Raw genomic sequence first — 13856 nt, 5'->3', positions numbered from 1 at the left:
TGCTTGTCGACTTAGTGACCGTGTCCAGCTGAATGTTGCGCTATCTTTGCTGGTTATAACGCTTCTAACTACAGAGTTCCCAAAATGTCTGCCACACACATTGTAATTTTAATGCAAACCTGACATAAATGAACATTGCTGTATAGCCTTTGAACTTTACTATATTCAGTTTGAGTCACAAGTTTGGGACTTGGACATTTAATGGATTTTTCTTCATGGTATTTGGTGTGGTTTTTTATATTATTATTATTCATGCATATATTTATGCCTTCTTATATCAGGATGAAAAACTGGGTACTCTTTACTTATCACGTCGGCCATCGCGGGCATTGAATGCACTAAAAAATCGGGTGCGACGCGATGCCCGCGATTTCCCATAGGGAACAATGTTAAATGCCTCAATTGACCCGATTTTTCCATAGGAAACAATGTTAAATGGCCCACAGAGGCCAAATAGGCACCCTGAAGTGTGAAATGGCCCCCACAATTGTTAACGCCACCCCACGATCAACGTGAACCCGAAGCGTGGCGAGCGCAGCGGTACGCGTCCTACGACCTTTTCATACCCCCACTATCCACGTCGGCATGGAGTTGAGAATAGAATAGTGTGGCGAGCGCAGCGAGCCACCGAGCTTGAAGCGTGGCGAGCGGACGCGGTTACCTGTGAAGCCCGCGAAGGGACGCGTTTACCTGTTAAGGTATCCGTTCTCGGTGGCTCGCTGCGCTCGCCACACTATTCTATTCTCAACTCCACGCCGACGTGGATAGTGGGGGTATGAAAAGGTCGTAGGACGCGTACCGCCGCCCCTCGCGGGCTCGCCACGCTTCGGGTTGACGTTGATCGTGGGGTGCCGTTAACAATTGTGGGGGCCATTTCACACTTCAGGGTGGCTATTTGGCCTCTGTGGGCCATTTAACATTGTTTCCTATGGAAAAATCGGGTCAATTGAGGCATTGAACATGAAAATCGGGTCAATTGAGACATTTAACATTGTTCCCTATGGGAAATCGCGGGCATCGCGTCGGTCGCGTTGCACCCGATTTTTAGTGCATTCGATGCCCGCGATTTTTTTACCTGCGATGCCCACGATCAAAATCGTGGGCGCCGTGCTAGGTAAAGAGTACCAAAAACTGCATAAATTCCCCAAAAAACCCTTCATTTATAGAGTTTTGTATTTATTCAGTAGACTTTTACAAACACTTTATTATTATTATTATTATTATTATTATTATTATTATTATTATTATTTGTTTTGTCTTCATTAACCACTTATTCTATTGTCTTGTTTGCAGGTGTAAAACAAAAGTTTATCCTGATAGTTTGCCAACAACAAGTGTTGTTATAGTGTTTCACAATGAAGCCTGGACAACACTATTAAGGACAGTGCACAGTGTGATAAATCGGTCACCGCGACATCTTCTTCAAGAGATTGTTCTCGTGGATGATGCCAGTGAAAGAGGTGTGTATCGTCCCTTTTTAATTGAAAATAATTGTGAGAAATTTAATGCAGCATGTATTAATACATTAACCATCATTTTTCATATTCCTATAACATATGCATCTTTTTTACGGTATTTCAAAAAATTAAATGCATATCTGTATTCTGTACCATTGAATACATTGTGGTGATAAATCCTTCATAAGCAATATTCATAGTAGATATGATATTATTCATTATGGTTGTCTGATACAGGTTTATAGAAGCACTTGGAACATGTGCAATGCTGAAGTCAATTAAGAGAAGTCTTAAATATGTTTAAACACGTTACAGGTTAAATAATTTTAACAATACTTTGAGAGGTATAAATAATGAAGTACAGATTCTTGTACAGTATATTAATGAATTATACATTTCTCCTTAGGGTGATTTCGCTCTAGAGAATAAAACACTGGAGTTTTAAATGCCTTGTTAAAGCACAGATGCGTAATAACAAACAGAGATGAGTGATTTCATATAATGCAGCTTCTGTTTATGCATTTATTACAGCATATTTTCACAGAATGACGATATTTGTATGGTGATTAAATAATGATCTATAAAAATGGATATTTTACACTGTAGCCCCTTTACTAGATAGCCCCTTCAAGAACTAGATGGTACAGCCGTATGGTGCAGATGTATTAAGCTTTAACAAGAGATAAATGCAAGGGTGATAAGGAGAGATAAACGCCCAGCCAATCACCTGCTAACTGCCATGTTACAGCCTGATTGGCTGGACGTTTATCTCTCCTTATCACCCTTGCATTTATCTATTCTTAAGGCTTAATACATCTGCCCCATTGTTTGCTGTTTGGAACGTTCTGTAAAGGTTCTGTCTATGATTACATAATTGCACAACACAGTTGCTACAGATTTGTCAGTTATGTGGCAGTTTTTCTGTTATACCACATCCCACCATGGATCTCTAAAAAATTGTATTGTATGGTTCACAAAGGAGAAAAGCAAAACCTAATAAAACATAACTTTTAATTTACTCATTAGAAAGCAAATATGAAAAGGCTGTAATATCTATCTATCTATATATCAAATAGATGTGTCAAAGTGTGAAATGGTGCATAAAATCACTGTGCAAATATGTTGCTGCTGTCCATTAAGTAATACCCCTTTTACACCGCCGAAAAATCCGGGTCAGCTGCGGGTCAGACCGGGATCATCGGCGGTGTAAATGGGGTATATCCGTGTCCATTTACACGGGTCCTCTACCCAGGTCCTGACCTGGGTAGAACCCGGATAGGACCCGTGTAAATGGCAGTGTAAATGGTCCCGCTGCAGGTGCAGGCACCCGCAGCGGGTCCACAGCGTGCAGCGCTGGGGAAGATGTGCCCAGCTGCTGCGGGAGGAGGGGGGGTCCCTGTGGCTGCTGAGGGGAGGGGGGGTACCTGTCCTGTCAGCCTGCGGTCGGAGCTCAGCGGAGGGGATGATGTGCGCCGCTGCTGTACCATCCCCCGGCAGCCGGTCCCTGCGGCGAATGTACAGTCAGTGTCGGCGGTGCCTCCAGCGCATAGAAACTAGTACTAGTTCCCATGCGCCAGAGGGACCCCCGCCACTGACTGTTCATTCGCCGCAGGGACTTCGCGGCTGCGGGGAGAGGTACAGCAGCGGCACACATCATCCCCTCCGCTGAGCTCCGACCGCAGGCTGACAGGACAGGTACCCCCCCTCCCCTTAGCAGCCGCAGGGACCCCCCTCCTCCCAGCACCCAGGGACAGCACTCCCCATCTATCCCCTAAAAAACACTGAACCTGGGTCAGCCCTGCCTTAAATATATTATATATATATATAAATATAATATATATATATATATATATATATATATATATATATATATATATATTGTAAGACAGTGGCAGGGAAAGTCATAGACGGCAGGTACCTTTCCCCTAGAATCCTGTCTTATGGCATATAGACTGCAGGCTATTTCAATCTGTGTGGTAAGCTCCAGCTTACAAAGGGTGTTCTGTCCTGGGCTGGTAATCAGGAGAGCACCTGATTCTTTTAAAAAGGAGTCAGCCCTTTCCATAGTGCTCTCTCTCTCCCTGGGTGTTGGAGGCAGTAAGCTGCTGCTAGAGAGAGACAAGGCTGTAAGTACTGCATTACTGGATCTATATCTGCTGTATGTGTCCAGTGTCACATAGTGTGGCCCTGGTATAGAGAGGGACGTTTATTCTGTTTAGTTAGAGCTCAGACGAGCAGGTTTTGTTTTCTGTTTTGCCTGAAGTGTAAAGGCTGTGGTTAGTTTCTTGCTCTGAGTGCTGCAATAAAACTCAGGCAAGCCCTGTTTTGGACCCAAGCCGTGATGTCACTGTCTAAGTCTGTGCCAAATCCTCACCTGTGCCTACCCGTTTGATGCTAAAACCCCACATATGGTGGAGAATGCAAGCAGGCATCTCACTTAAAGAGACATACATCGAACTATAGGACTTTTTGCTACAGCAAGCTGGAAGTTGTTGCTAAAGGCAACCAGCCACAAGTGAGTGTCTGGAGTGCACTGATACTTGCATGTCCTGGCTAAAGGCTGCTGTAACACTGCAACAGGAGACTGTTAAAATGGAGGACCTTTTAAAACACTTGGTGCAGGCAAACGCATGTCAGCAAAAGGTGCATGAGGAGGCCATGCGGGCCCAGGCTGAAACCAATGTTTTGCTGCTTGAATCCAACAGACTAGCCTTAAAGGAACAGCAGCAAATTAATCTGCAATTACAAGAGCAAATACAGAATGTGGCTAAGAGTGTGGCGCAGACTGTGCAAACACCCCAACCCTTGCTTCCAACCACACGGGCTGCAGTACAGAAATCTCTGCAAAAGATGACTCTCACGGATGATGTAGAGGCCTTTCTTGCGGTGTTTGAACGTGTAGCAGAGCGTGAACAGTTACCCGTGGATCAATGGGCAGGTGTGGTAGCACCTTTTCTAACTGGAGAACCACAAAAGGCGTATTTTGATCTGAGTGAGCAGGATGCTAACGACTACGCGAAACTCAAGGGAGAGATCCTTGCTCGCTTAGGCGTAAACATGAGTGTGCGTGCCCGGAAGGTGCATAACTGGACTTTTTCTGAACAGTTACCTGCGCGGTCCCAAATGTATGACCTGGTCCACCTGGTAAGGAAATGGCTACAGCCAGAGGAGTCTACACCAGCGCAGATCGTGGAGAGAGTCGTGCTGGACAAGTATCGATGTTCCTTACCTCCAAAGGTTCAGCGCTGGGTCGGTCAGGGCGACCCTAATGATGCCGAGGGGCTTGTCAACTTGGTTGAGAGGTACAGAGCTACTGAAAATCTACTCCAAGAAGTGCCTCCTGGACATTCCACCCTCAAGAACAGCAAAGCGGCCGGATCATCTGGTAAGACTGTTCCGTTTACTAGAGGGGTGAATAATGTTGTAAAGGGAGGTGGCCTAGATGGGGAACAAACAGTGGAGAGGCGTTCCCAAGGGACAGTGGGGTCCAAACCTGGGTCGCAAAAAGACTGGGGCCGCATACAGTGTTGGCGTTGTCATGGACCTGGGCATATTGCTGCCAATTGCCCCCTTACTTCTGAGCCAATGGAGTGTGATACAGCCTGGCGAAGCTCTTTATATGCACGTTCTGTTTTCTCTGCTGAGACTGTGTCAGAAACTGGACAGCAAATATGTCATATAAAGGTGGATGGTTATCCCGGGAGGGCTCTTCTGGACTCTGGGAGTTTAGTTACTCTCATCCATGCCAGCTTGGTAGACCCTGGGACACTCACAGGACGTTACATAGGGGTCTTGTGCATACATGGGGACACCAAGGAGTATCCCACAGCTTTAGTCCAGCTAAAGAGTACTTGTGGAACTGTGTCCCATGAAGTGGGCGTGGTAGAGACCCTGATGCATAGTGTGATCCTGGGAAGAGACTTCCCATTGTTCTGGGACTTGTGGAAAAAGAATGTACACTGCACTAGAAATGATGTTAATAATGAGAATGTGTGCCCTGTGATTAGTCCTGAGCCTTTTGATCAGGATACTGAGGTTCAAACGGTAGGGGTGACCACTATTGAATCTGACAGTTTTCCCCTAGCTGTTCTTGCAGGTGAAGCTGAGGAGCAGGAAGAAGCGTGTGATATGCCTGAACTAGAGATGTCACGTGATAATTTTGGGACTGCTCAACTTAGAGATCCCACCTTATTAAGAGCTAGGGAAAATCCTAAAGTCATAAATGGTGAGCCCCAATACCCCAATGCTGACAAAGAGTTCCCATATATGGCCATTAACCAGGATCTACTGTATCGGGTAGATAAAATCTGTGGGGAGATAGTTGAGCAGCTGGCGGTGCCCCGGCCATACCGTAGAATGGTCTTAGACCTTGCTCACAAACACGCGATGGGAGGACACTTAGGTACTGAAAAGACCACACAACGCGTGTTGCAACGGTTTTACTGGCCCGGGGTTCACCGCGCAGTAGAAGACTACTGTAAGTCCTGCCCTGACTGTCAGCTGACTGCTCCCATGACACATTTTAGAAGTCCCCTGGTTCCGTTACCTATTATTGAAGTGCCCTTTGACAGGATTGCAATGGACCTGGTCGGCCCTTTGGTAAAATCCTCAAGGGGATTTCAGTATATTCTCGTGGTGTTGGATTACGCCACTCGTTACCCTGAGGCTATTCCTTTGCGGAATACCTCTTCAAAGTCCATAGCAAAAGAGCTCTTCAACATGTTTACCCGTACCGGCATACCCAAAGAGATCCTTACCGATCAAGGAACCCCCTTCATGTCTAAAGTCATGAAAGAGTTGTGTAAACTGTTGAAAATTAAGCATCTCCGTACATCGGTGTATCACCCACAAACTGACGGTCTTGTGGAAAGGTTTAATAAAACATTAAAGGGGATGTTGAAGAGGGTAGTGAGCAAAGATGGGAAGGACTGGGACTGTCTTCTGCCTTATTTGATGTTTGCGGTTCGTGAGGTGCCCCAATCATCCACAGGTTTTTCCCCTTTTGAGCTAGTATATGGCAGACATCCTCGTGGACTGCTTGATATAGCAAAGGAAACTTGGGAACAGGAGACTACACCCTACAAGAGTGTCATTGAGCATATTTCTCTTATGCAAGACAGAATTGCTGCGGTCATGCCTATAGTCAGGGAACACTTAGAGCAGTCCCAAGAAGCACAAAGTCGAGTGTATAACAGGTCAGCCAGGGTAAGAAGCTTTAACCCAGGTGATCGCGTGTTGGTATTAGTGCCCACCGTAGAAAGCAAATTTCTTGCTAAGTGGCAAGGGCCTTATGAGATCATCGAAAAAGTGGGAAGTGTAAATTATAAAGTGTATCAACCAGGTAAACGGAAGCAAGAACAGTTGTACCATGTGAACTTAATTAAACCCTGGAAAGACAGAGAGGCTCTGACAGCTGTAAGTGCCCCCTCTAGTGATAGCCCAGAGGTGCGTGTGTCAGAGACCCTGTCCAAATCCCAGAAGCAGGAAACTAAAGAGTTAGTACAAAGGAATTATGATGTGTTCTCAGAACTTCCAGGGCGCACCACAGCCATAAAACATGACATTGTCACCGAACCTGGAGTTCGGGTACGCTTAAAACCCTATAGAGTACCAGAAGCGCGTAGACAGGCCATATCTGGGGAGGTCCAGAAAATGTTAGACCTAGGGGTTATCGAGGAGTCTAAAAGTGAGTGGTCAAGCCCGATTGTATTAATTCCAAAACCAGATGGCTCTTTGCGCTTCTGTAATGACTTCCGGAAGCTGAACGAGGTATCAAAATTTGATGCCTACCCAATGCCAAGAGTTGATGAGTTAATTGAAAGACTTGGTCATGCTAGATATTTCTCTACCCTCGACTTAACTAAAGGTTACTGGCAAGTACCTCTTACCGATAGTGCCAAAGAGAAAACAGCGTTTGTCACCCCCGATGGTCTGTTTCAATATCTCTGTTTGCCTTTTGGGTTGCATGGGGCTCCAGCAACTTTTCAAAGGTTAATGGACATTGTTCTTAAACCCCATCGTCAGTATGCCTCGGCATATCTAGACGACATCATAATTTTTAGTGATGACTGGAAGAGTCATTTACCCAAAGTCCAGGCGGTCCTAAATTCCCTCAGAGAGGCGGGGTTGACAGCGAACCCACAAAAGTGTACTTTAGGCCTCGAGGAGGCACGTTACCTGGGGTATGTTATCGGGAGAGGTATAATAAAGCCTCAAATAAATAAAGTGGAGGCTATCCAAAACTGGCCTCGTCCTTCGACAAAAAAACAAGTCAGGGCTTTTTTGGGAATTCTGGGGTATTACCGTAGGTTCATTCCCCAGTTTGCAACCATGGCAGCGCCCCTAACCGATCTTACCAAAGGAGGTAAGGCAGTTATGGTCAGCTGGAACCCAGAGGCTGAAAGGGCATTCCAAGAATTAAAAGTGGCCCTTTGTAATCAACCAGTCCTGATCACTCCAGATTTTAAAAAAGAGTTTGTCGTACAGACTGATGCTTCTGATGTGGGACTAGGTGCTGTCCTCTCCCAAGAAGTTGGTGGAGAGGAACACCCGGTAACATATTTGAGCAGGAAGCTCACACCTGCGGAGAGAAACTACAGTATAGTTGAACGGGAGTGCTTAGCAATCAAGTGGGCCCTTGAATCCCTAAAGTACTATCTCTTAGGACGCTCCTTTAGATTAATCACTGACCACTCCCCACTTATATGGATGTACCAAGCCAAAGAGAGAAATGCAAGGGTCACGAGATGGTTTCTCAATTTGCAAAATTTCAAATTTACAGTGGAACACAGAGCAGGAAGGCTTCAGGGTAATGCCGATGCCCTATCCCGAACATACTGCCAGTTGGCAGACAGTGTCCGACCCCACAGGTTCGAACAGAGGGGGAGGGTATGTAAGACAGTGGCAGGGAAAGTCATAGACGGCAGGTACCTTTCCCCTAGAATCCTGTCTTATGGCATATAGACTGCAGGCTATTTCAATCTGTGTGGTAAGCTCCAGCTTACAAAGGGTGTTCTGTCCTGGGCTGGTAATCAGGAGAGCACCTGATTCTTTTAAAAAGGAGTCAGCCCTTTCCATAGTGCTCTCTCTCTCCCTGGGTGTTGGAGGCAGTAAGCTGCTGCTAGAGAGAGACAAGGCTGTAAGTACTGCATTACTGGATCTATATCTGCTGTATGTGTCCAGTGTCACATAGTGTGGCCCTGGTATAGAGAGGGACGTTTATTCTGTTTAGTTAGAGCTCAGACGAGCAGGTTTTGTTTTCTGTTTTGCCTGAAGTGTAAAGGCTGTGGTTAGTTTCTTGCTCTGAGTGCTGCAATAAAACTCAGGCAAGCCCTGTTTTGGACCCAAGCCGTGATGTCACTGTCTAAGTCTGTGTCAAATCCTCACCTGTGCCTACCCGTTTGATGCTAAAACCCCACAATATATATATATATATATATATATATATATATATATTTATTTTAAGGCAGGGCTGACCCAGGTTCAATGTAAATGGTGCAGACCCAGGTCAAAGTGCTGTGTAAATGGGGTATAAAGCAGGGGCAGACCCTGGATACTCCAGCATTCAAAGACCAGGGTCCGACCAGGGTTTTTGGTGTAAAAGGGGTATAAATAAGCACTAAGTAGCAAAAATAACTGTAGTTCTCATCACATTACAAGGTCCCTCACTTTAATTGGTATAAGCCATATGTGTTGTTGTTTTTTTAAGTAGCACTGTCACTCATTCTTCAGAGCTCACATCTTGCTTTGAGATTTATACACAAATACAATGTACATATCCTTGCAAGCCCCCCCCCCCCCCCCAAACACACACACACACACACACACACCACCTTCCCGCAGCCTAAACCCAAGTCCCCTCTCCCATCCCTAGGCCACCTTCTAGAACTCACCGATCGGGATGATGGTTGGTGGTATTCCGACATTGGCATTCTGATCCATTTGATGTTCTAGCGCGGTCTTCTGTTGGCAGTCAAGATGCTAATGAAATATTATTCTCCTTGGAACTACAAGTCCCAGTAATCTGGTGAAGATGCTGCAGAAGTCCTGTAACGGTGTCAGCTGTGCAAAAGAGCTTAATCCAGGGGCGCAACTGCCGGAGGCAATGGAGTCATTCGCCGCCGGGTGACTGCTCCAGAGGGGGCCACATCTCCTCCATTGCCTCCAGCTCCACTGTGCACACAGCCCACACAGAGTGCCCCTTCATCCCTCCTGGAGTAGAAGAGCAGGAGGGACAAGGCTGCGATTAACGCTGATGGAGGGGGGCAGCACAAAGTACTCTCCAGTGCACTACTGGGTAAAAAAATCCCAGGAGGCACTGCAGTTGGGTCAGAGGAGCATGTGCTGAGCTATGATTGGAGGAAAGACCAGCACATGCTCCTTTGAACTCCGGGGACGATCACCAGCAGCAGCAGGATACTGCCCAGCCAGCACACAGTGCACACAGCTTCCAGCACTCGGGCACAGGAGCCCCACACTCTGAGCAGCTACCTCCAGCCAGGAGATCCTCCCCTATCACTTCCCCTGCCTATGGCTCACCCAGGTCTTTGAAGTTACACAGCTTATACAGAGCAGGGGAGGAGTAGGGAGTGGGCTACAGCCAGAGACAAATAACCTGCTACCCTTCTGCAGCCTTAGCCTAACCTGTCCCCTAACCCCTCCACTCCTGCAGCCTCACCCTAACCTCTACCCTCCTGCAGCCTCCCCCTAACCTCTTCCCTCCTGCAGCCTCACCCTAACCTACCCTCTAACATGTCTCCTCCTGCAGCCTCACCTTATCCTACCCCCTAACCTCTACCGTTCTGGAGCCTCACCCCAACCTACCCCCTAAACTCTCCCCTCCTGCAGCCTCACTCTAACCTATCCCCTAACCTCTCCCCTCCTGCAGCCTCAACCTAGCCTACCCTAACCTTGCCTCCTGCAGCCCACCCTATTCTCTCTTCTAACACCCCCATCCTGTAGCCTTACCCTGTTCTCTCCCCTAACCTTTCCTCGTGCAGCCTTACCCTAACTTCTCACCTAACCTCCCCTCCTGCAGCTTTACCCTATCCTCTCCCCTAATGTCCCCTCCTGCAGTGTTACCCTAACTTCTCACCTAACCTCCCCTCCTGCAGCTTTACCCTAACTCAGGCATGTCCAAAGTCCGGCCTTTGGGCAAATTGCGGCCCGTGCTGTCATTTCAAGTGGCCCGCAGCCTCCAGCCAGAAGTGGGTGGGGCATCAGATGCGGGACACACAGCACTTAAGGTGGGGTCCCGGCGAACGTGCCTTTACCTTTCTGTCTACAGCAGTGAGGAGGTGCCGGCTGCAACAGTTAGATGTGTTTGGCATCTTTCGGCTGAGTATACATCCAACCACTGCAGCTGCAATCGTATATCACCCTCCTCCGCAATCACAGTGACAGCAGTGTGTGGGGAGGGGGTGCAGCAAGGGGGAAGCTTGCACCCATAACCTGCAGAGCGGAGGAGGATGGCAGCGGGAGCCCAAGCATCTCCTGTCCTTGCAGTGCCTGCTTTGCCTCTCCGTCCTCTGGCTCACACAAGGAGCTGGGAAACATACAGAGAAGGGAGGGGGCAGGCAGGGGGACATACAGTCACTGGGGGCAGAGTGGGGGATATACAGTGAAGAAGAGTCATGCTGGGGGACATACAGTGAATGAAGGCAGTGATGGACATTCAGAGGAGGGGGGGCAGGCTATGGGACATAGTGAATGGGGGTCATGCAGTGAATGGGGGCAGATTAGGGGACATACAGTGAATGGAGGGTCAGGCTTTGGGACATAAAGTGAATGGAGGCAGTGATGGACTTTCAGAGAAGGGGGGGGGCAGAGTGAATGGGTGCAGAGTGGGAAACATACAGTGAATGGTGGATATACAGTGAAGGAGGAGCAGGCTGGGGGACATGCAGGGAAATATACAGTGAAGGGGGCAGAGTGGGGGACATACAGTGAATGGGTGCAGGCTGGAGGAAATACAGAGAAGGGGGGGCAGTCTAGGGAATATACAGTGAAGTGGAAGGCTGGGGGACATAAAGTGAATTGGGGCAGAGTGGGGGACCATTCTGATGTGATTAATGATTCAAAAAATGTCAGGATGAATGGTCGGCTAGATCCCTTAGTAAAGGACCACGGATCACTCCATGTGTATACCCTGCAGTGATGGTGATGCGTGGTCCTGCGCGTCGCTATTGCTGAAAGGAAAGCCAGTGCTTGAACTGGTTTACCTAGATCGTGTGGGGCTATTGTCTATAAAAACAATAATTGCCTATAAAAACAATAGGCAAAGCTCCACTCTGCACGATCTCTCAGCACAGAGCATTGTGAGTGTACCACGATGGGGTGTGGTATAACACACAGACAGTCGGGATTCCAACAGTCATTAGCCTGACATTGGAATCCAGACTGCAGAGGGGGGAGTGCAACAAAGCCCCTTACGGGCTCGCGGCGCTGCGGGTACACTGTAGCTTTCCCTCCTGCTACCTTACCGTCCCTCATAACCTTGCCTCTGTCAGTCTTACCTGGCCTATTCCCTAACCTGCGCTCCTGCTGCCTAACCTTGCAATACCTGTGACGCTGACATCAACAATTCACATATGAAGGGTTATGTGGTTAATCAGTTCAGCTACTTTGCTGTTAGCTAGTCAAATTATTAATATTGCTGTAAGGGCTGCCTCACTGCTTGCTCTATCTACCTATCTATCTACGGGACAGGGGGCATAAAAATTTATCTTGCCTCCTGGCGATTGGGGCGAACTTACGCCACTGTCTTAATCGCACAAAATATGAATAAGCACAGATTACACTGAAAATAATTTAAATAACTGGATAAAGCAGTATAGCAGCTCTTTTTATGTATTTAACCATTTTAACATACACCTGCCTCTTTCACAAATGCAAATATAATATATATATATATTTAAATTGCTTCCCCCTTTTGCATATCTAGACCTAAAACCAGTTCAGCTTAATTGAAATCTTAACCCTTCTAAGGAACAACATGAAATTATAAAAAAAACAGCAATATGGTCTTTTTAAAAAAAAAAAAAACCTTTTTTACATAGAGAGACAGGACTGCATCTCAAAGAAATTGCTTGTCTAGAGACCCCTTTGCTGCTGTCAGTCATTAAAAATATAAATTCCTACAGTATGTGAGAATGGCCCAAGGGCAGTTTCCAAATGTCAAAGAATTATGGAAACCAATTTACTTATGCATTTACTGTATAACAAATTTATAATCTATACATTTGAAATGTGCAACTATAAAACTGTGCCTAGAGCACCAAATATAATACTTTAGAAGACATTATTTCCTATACATTTACAGCATATGATGCCTAGCGTCGATTCATCCATTTAAAGAATGGTGAAAGAACCATGAGTTTATCGTGTGTGTCAGGCCTCCAGCCAAACCAGAGGAAATAGAATCATGTCATTACTAATTTTGCTCCCTGGTAGAACTTTGGGTATTTAACAAATACATCTGCAGTCCACATATACATTTAGCTGCCTTATTACATACTATCTTATTAGCTACTACTGGGGTAGCCAACTCCAGTCCTCGAGATCCACCAATAGTGCATGTTTTCCAGATCTACGCACAGAATCACAAGTGAAGTACGGTAATTAGCTGCACCTGTGGATCGTTTAAAAAGTGTCAGTAAGTAATGATTACACCTTTGCAGCTGCTATGTTGCCTGGAAAATGTGAACTGTTGGTAGCTCTCGAGGACTGGAGTTTGCTACCACTGCGCTACTACATTTAATGTATAGCTACTAAGGGGGATATTCAATCACCGGCGAGCAACTCCCGTCGGGGAGATGCCCGCCGGGCCCTATTCAATGCTGTCTTCCCTGACAGCATTGAGCAGGGTATCTCTGCAGCTCGCCTCTTCCCTGCCGCAACTCGCGGCCATGCCCCCTTCTCGCTCCCCGGCAGACGGGACATTGAATCCCGCCTGCATGTTCTCGGTCGAGCTGACCGTGAACGGGACTGGACACGGCGGTCGAGCAAGCTCGACTGCTGTGACGCTCCCATTGAATACCTCCTTAATCTCTCCTAAAATTGTCAATACTGGTGGTGTCTTAAAGGCTGCCCCTGAAGCGGTCGAATCGTCGACACATGACCTGAATCTGTCGCTGTGACCCATGTGAGAAAATACATTTATTTTTATTGAAGTACTGGTGAGTGCATCTGTGAATACCGTTGTGTGTGTGTGTGTGTGTGTATATATGTGTGTGTGTGTATATATATGTGTGTGTGTGTGTGTGTGTGTGTGTGTGTATAGTTCCGCACTCACACCATCAATTTGTCGGCAGAGGGGTACTTCCTCTAAGCGGGCTGTACCACTAATAACACACTTCATATGGCCAATTCGGTCCAATCAAGGGCACTAACCAAAATGTA

At 46.8% G+C, this 13856-nt stretch overlaps 1 protein-coding gene across 3 annotated transcripts in view; it reads left to right on the top strand.

The window, feature by feature from the left end:
* The window catches only part of GALNT1 (polypeptide N-acetylgalactosaminyltransferase 1), a 205261-nt gene that overhangs the window by 140562 nt on the left and 50843 nt on the right, over positions 1–13856 (top strand). For all 3 annotated transcript variants that reach the window (XM_083188257.1, XM_083188256.1, XM_083188258.1), the window contains exon 4: positions 1294–1460. In XM_083188257.1, coding sequence (XP_083044383.1) covers positions 1294–1460 — 167 coding nt within the window. The remainder of the gene's footprint in view (positions 1–1293; positions 1461–13856) is intronic.

Source organism: Crinia signifera, chromosome 5 (genome assembly GCF_055691185.1).
Source record: "Crinia signifera chromosome 5, ASM5569118v1, whole genome shotgun sequence".
NCBI lineage: Eukaryota > Metazoa > Chordata > Amphibia > Anura > Myobatrachidae > Crinia > Crinia signifera.
This window is presented reverse-complemented; position numbering and strand designations above follow the sequence as displayed.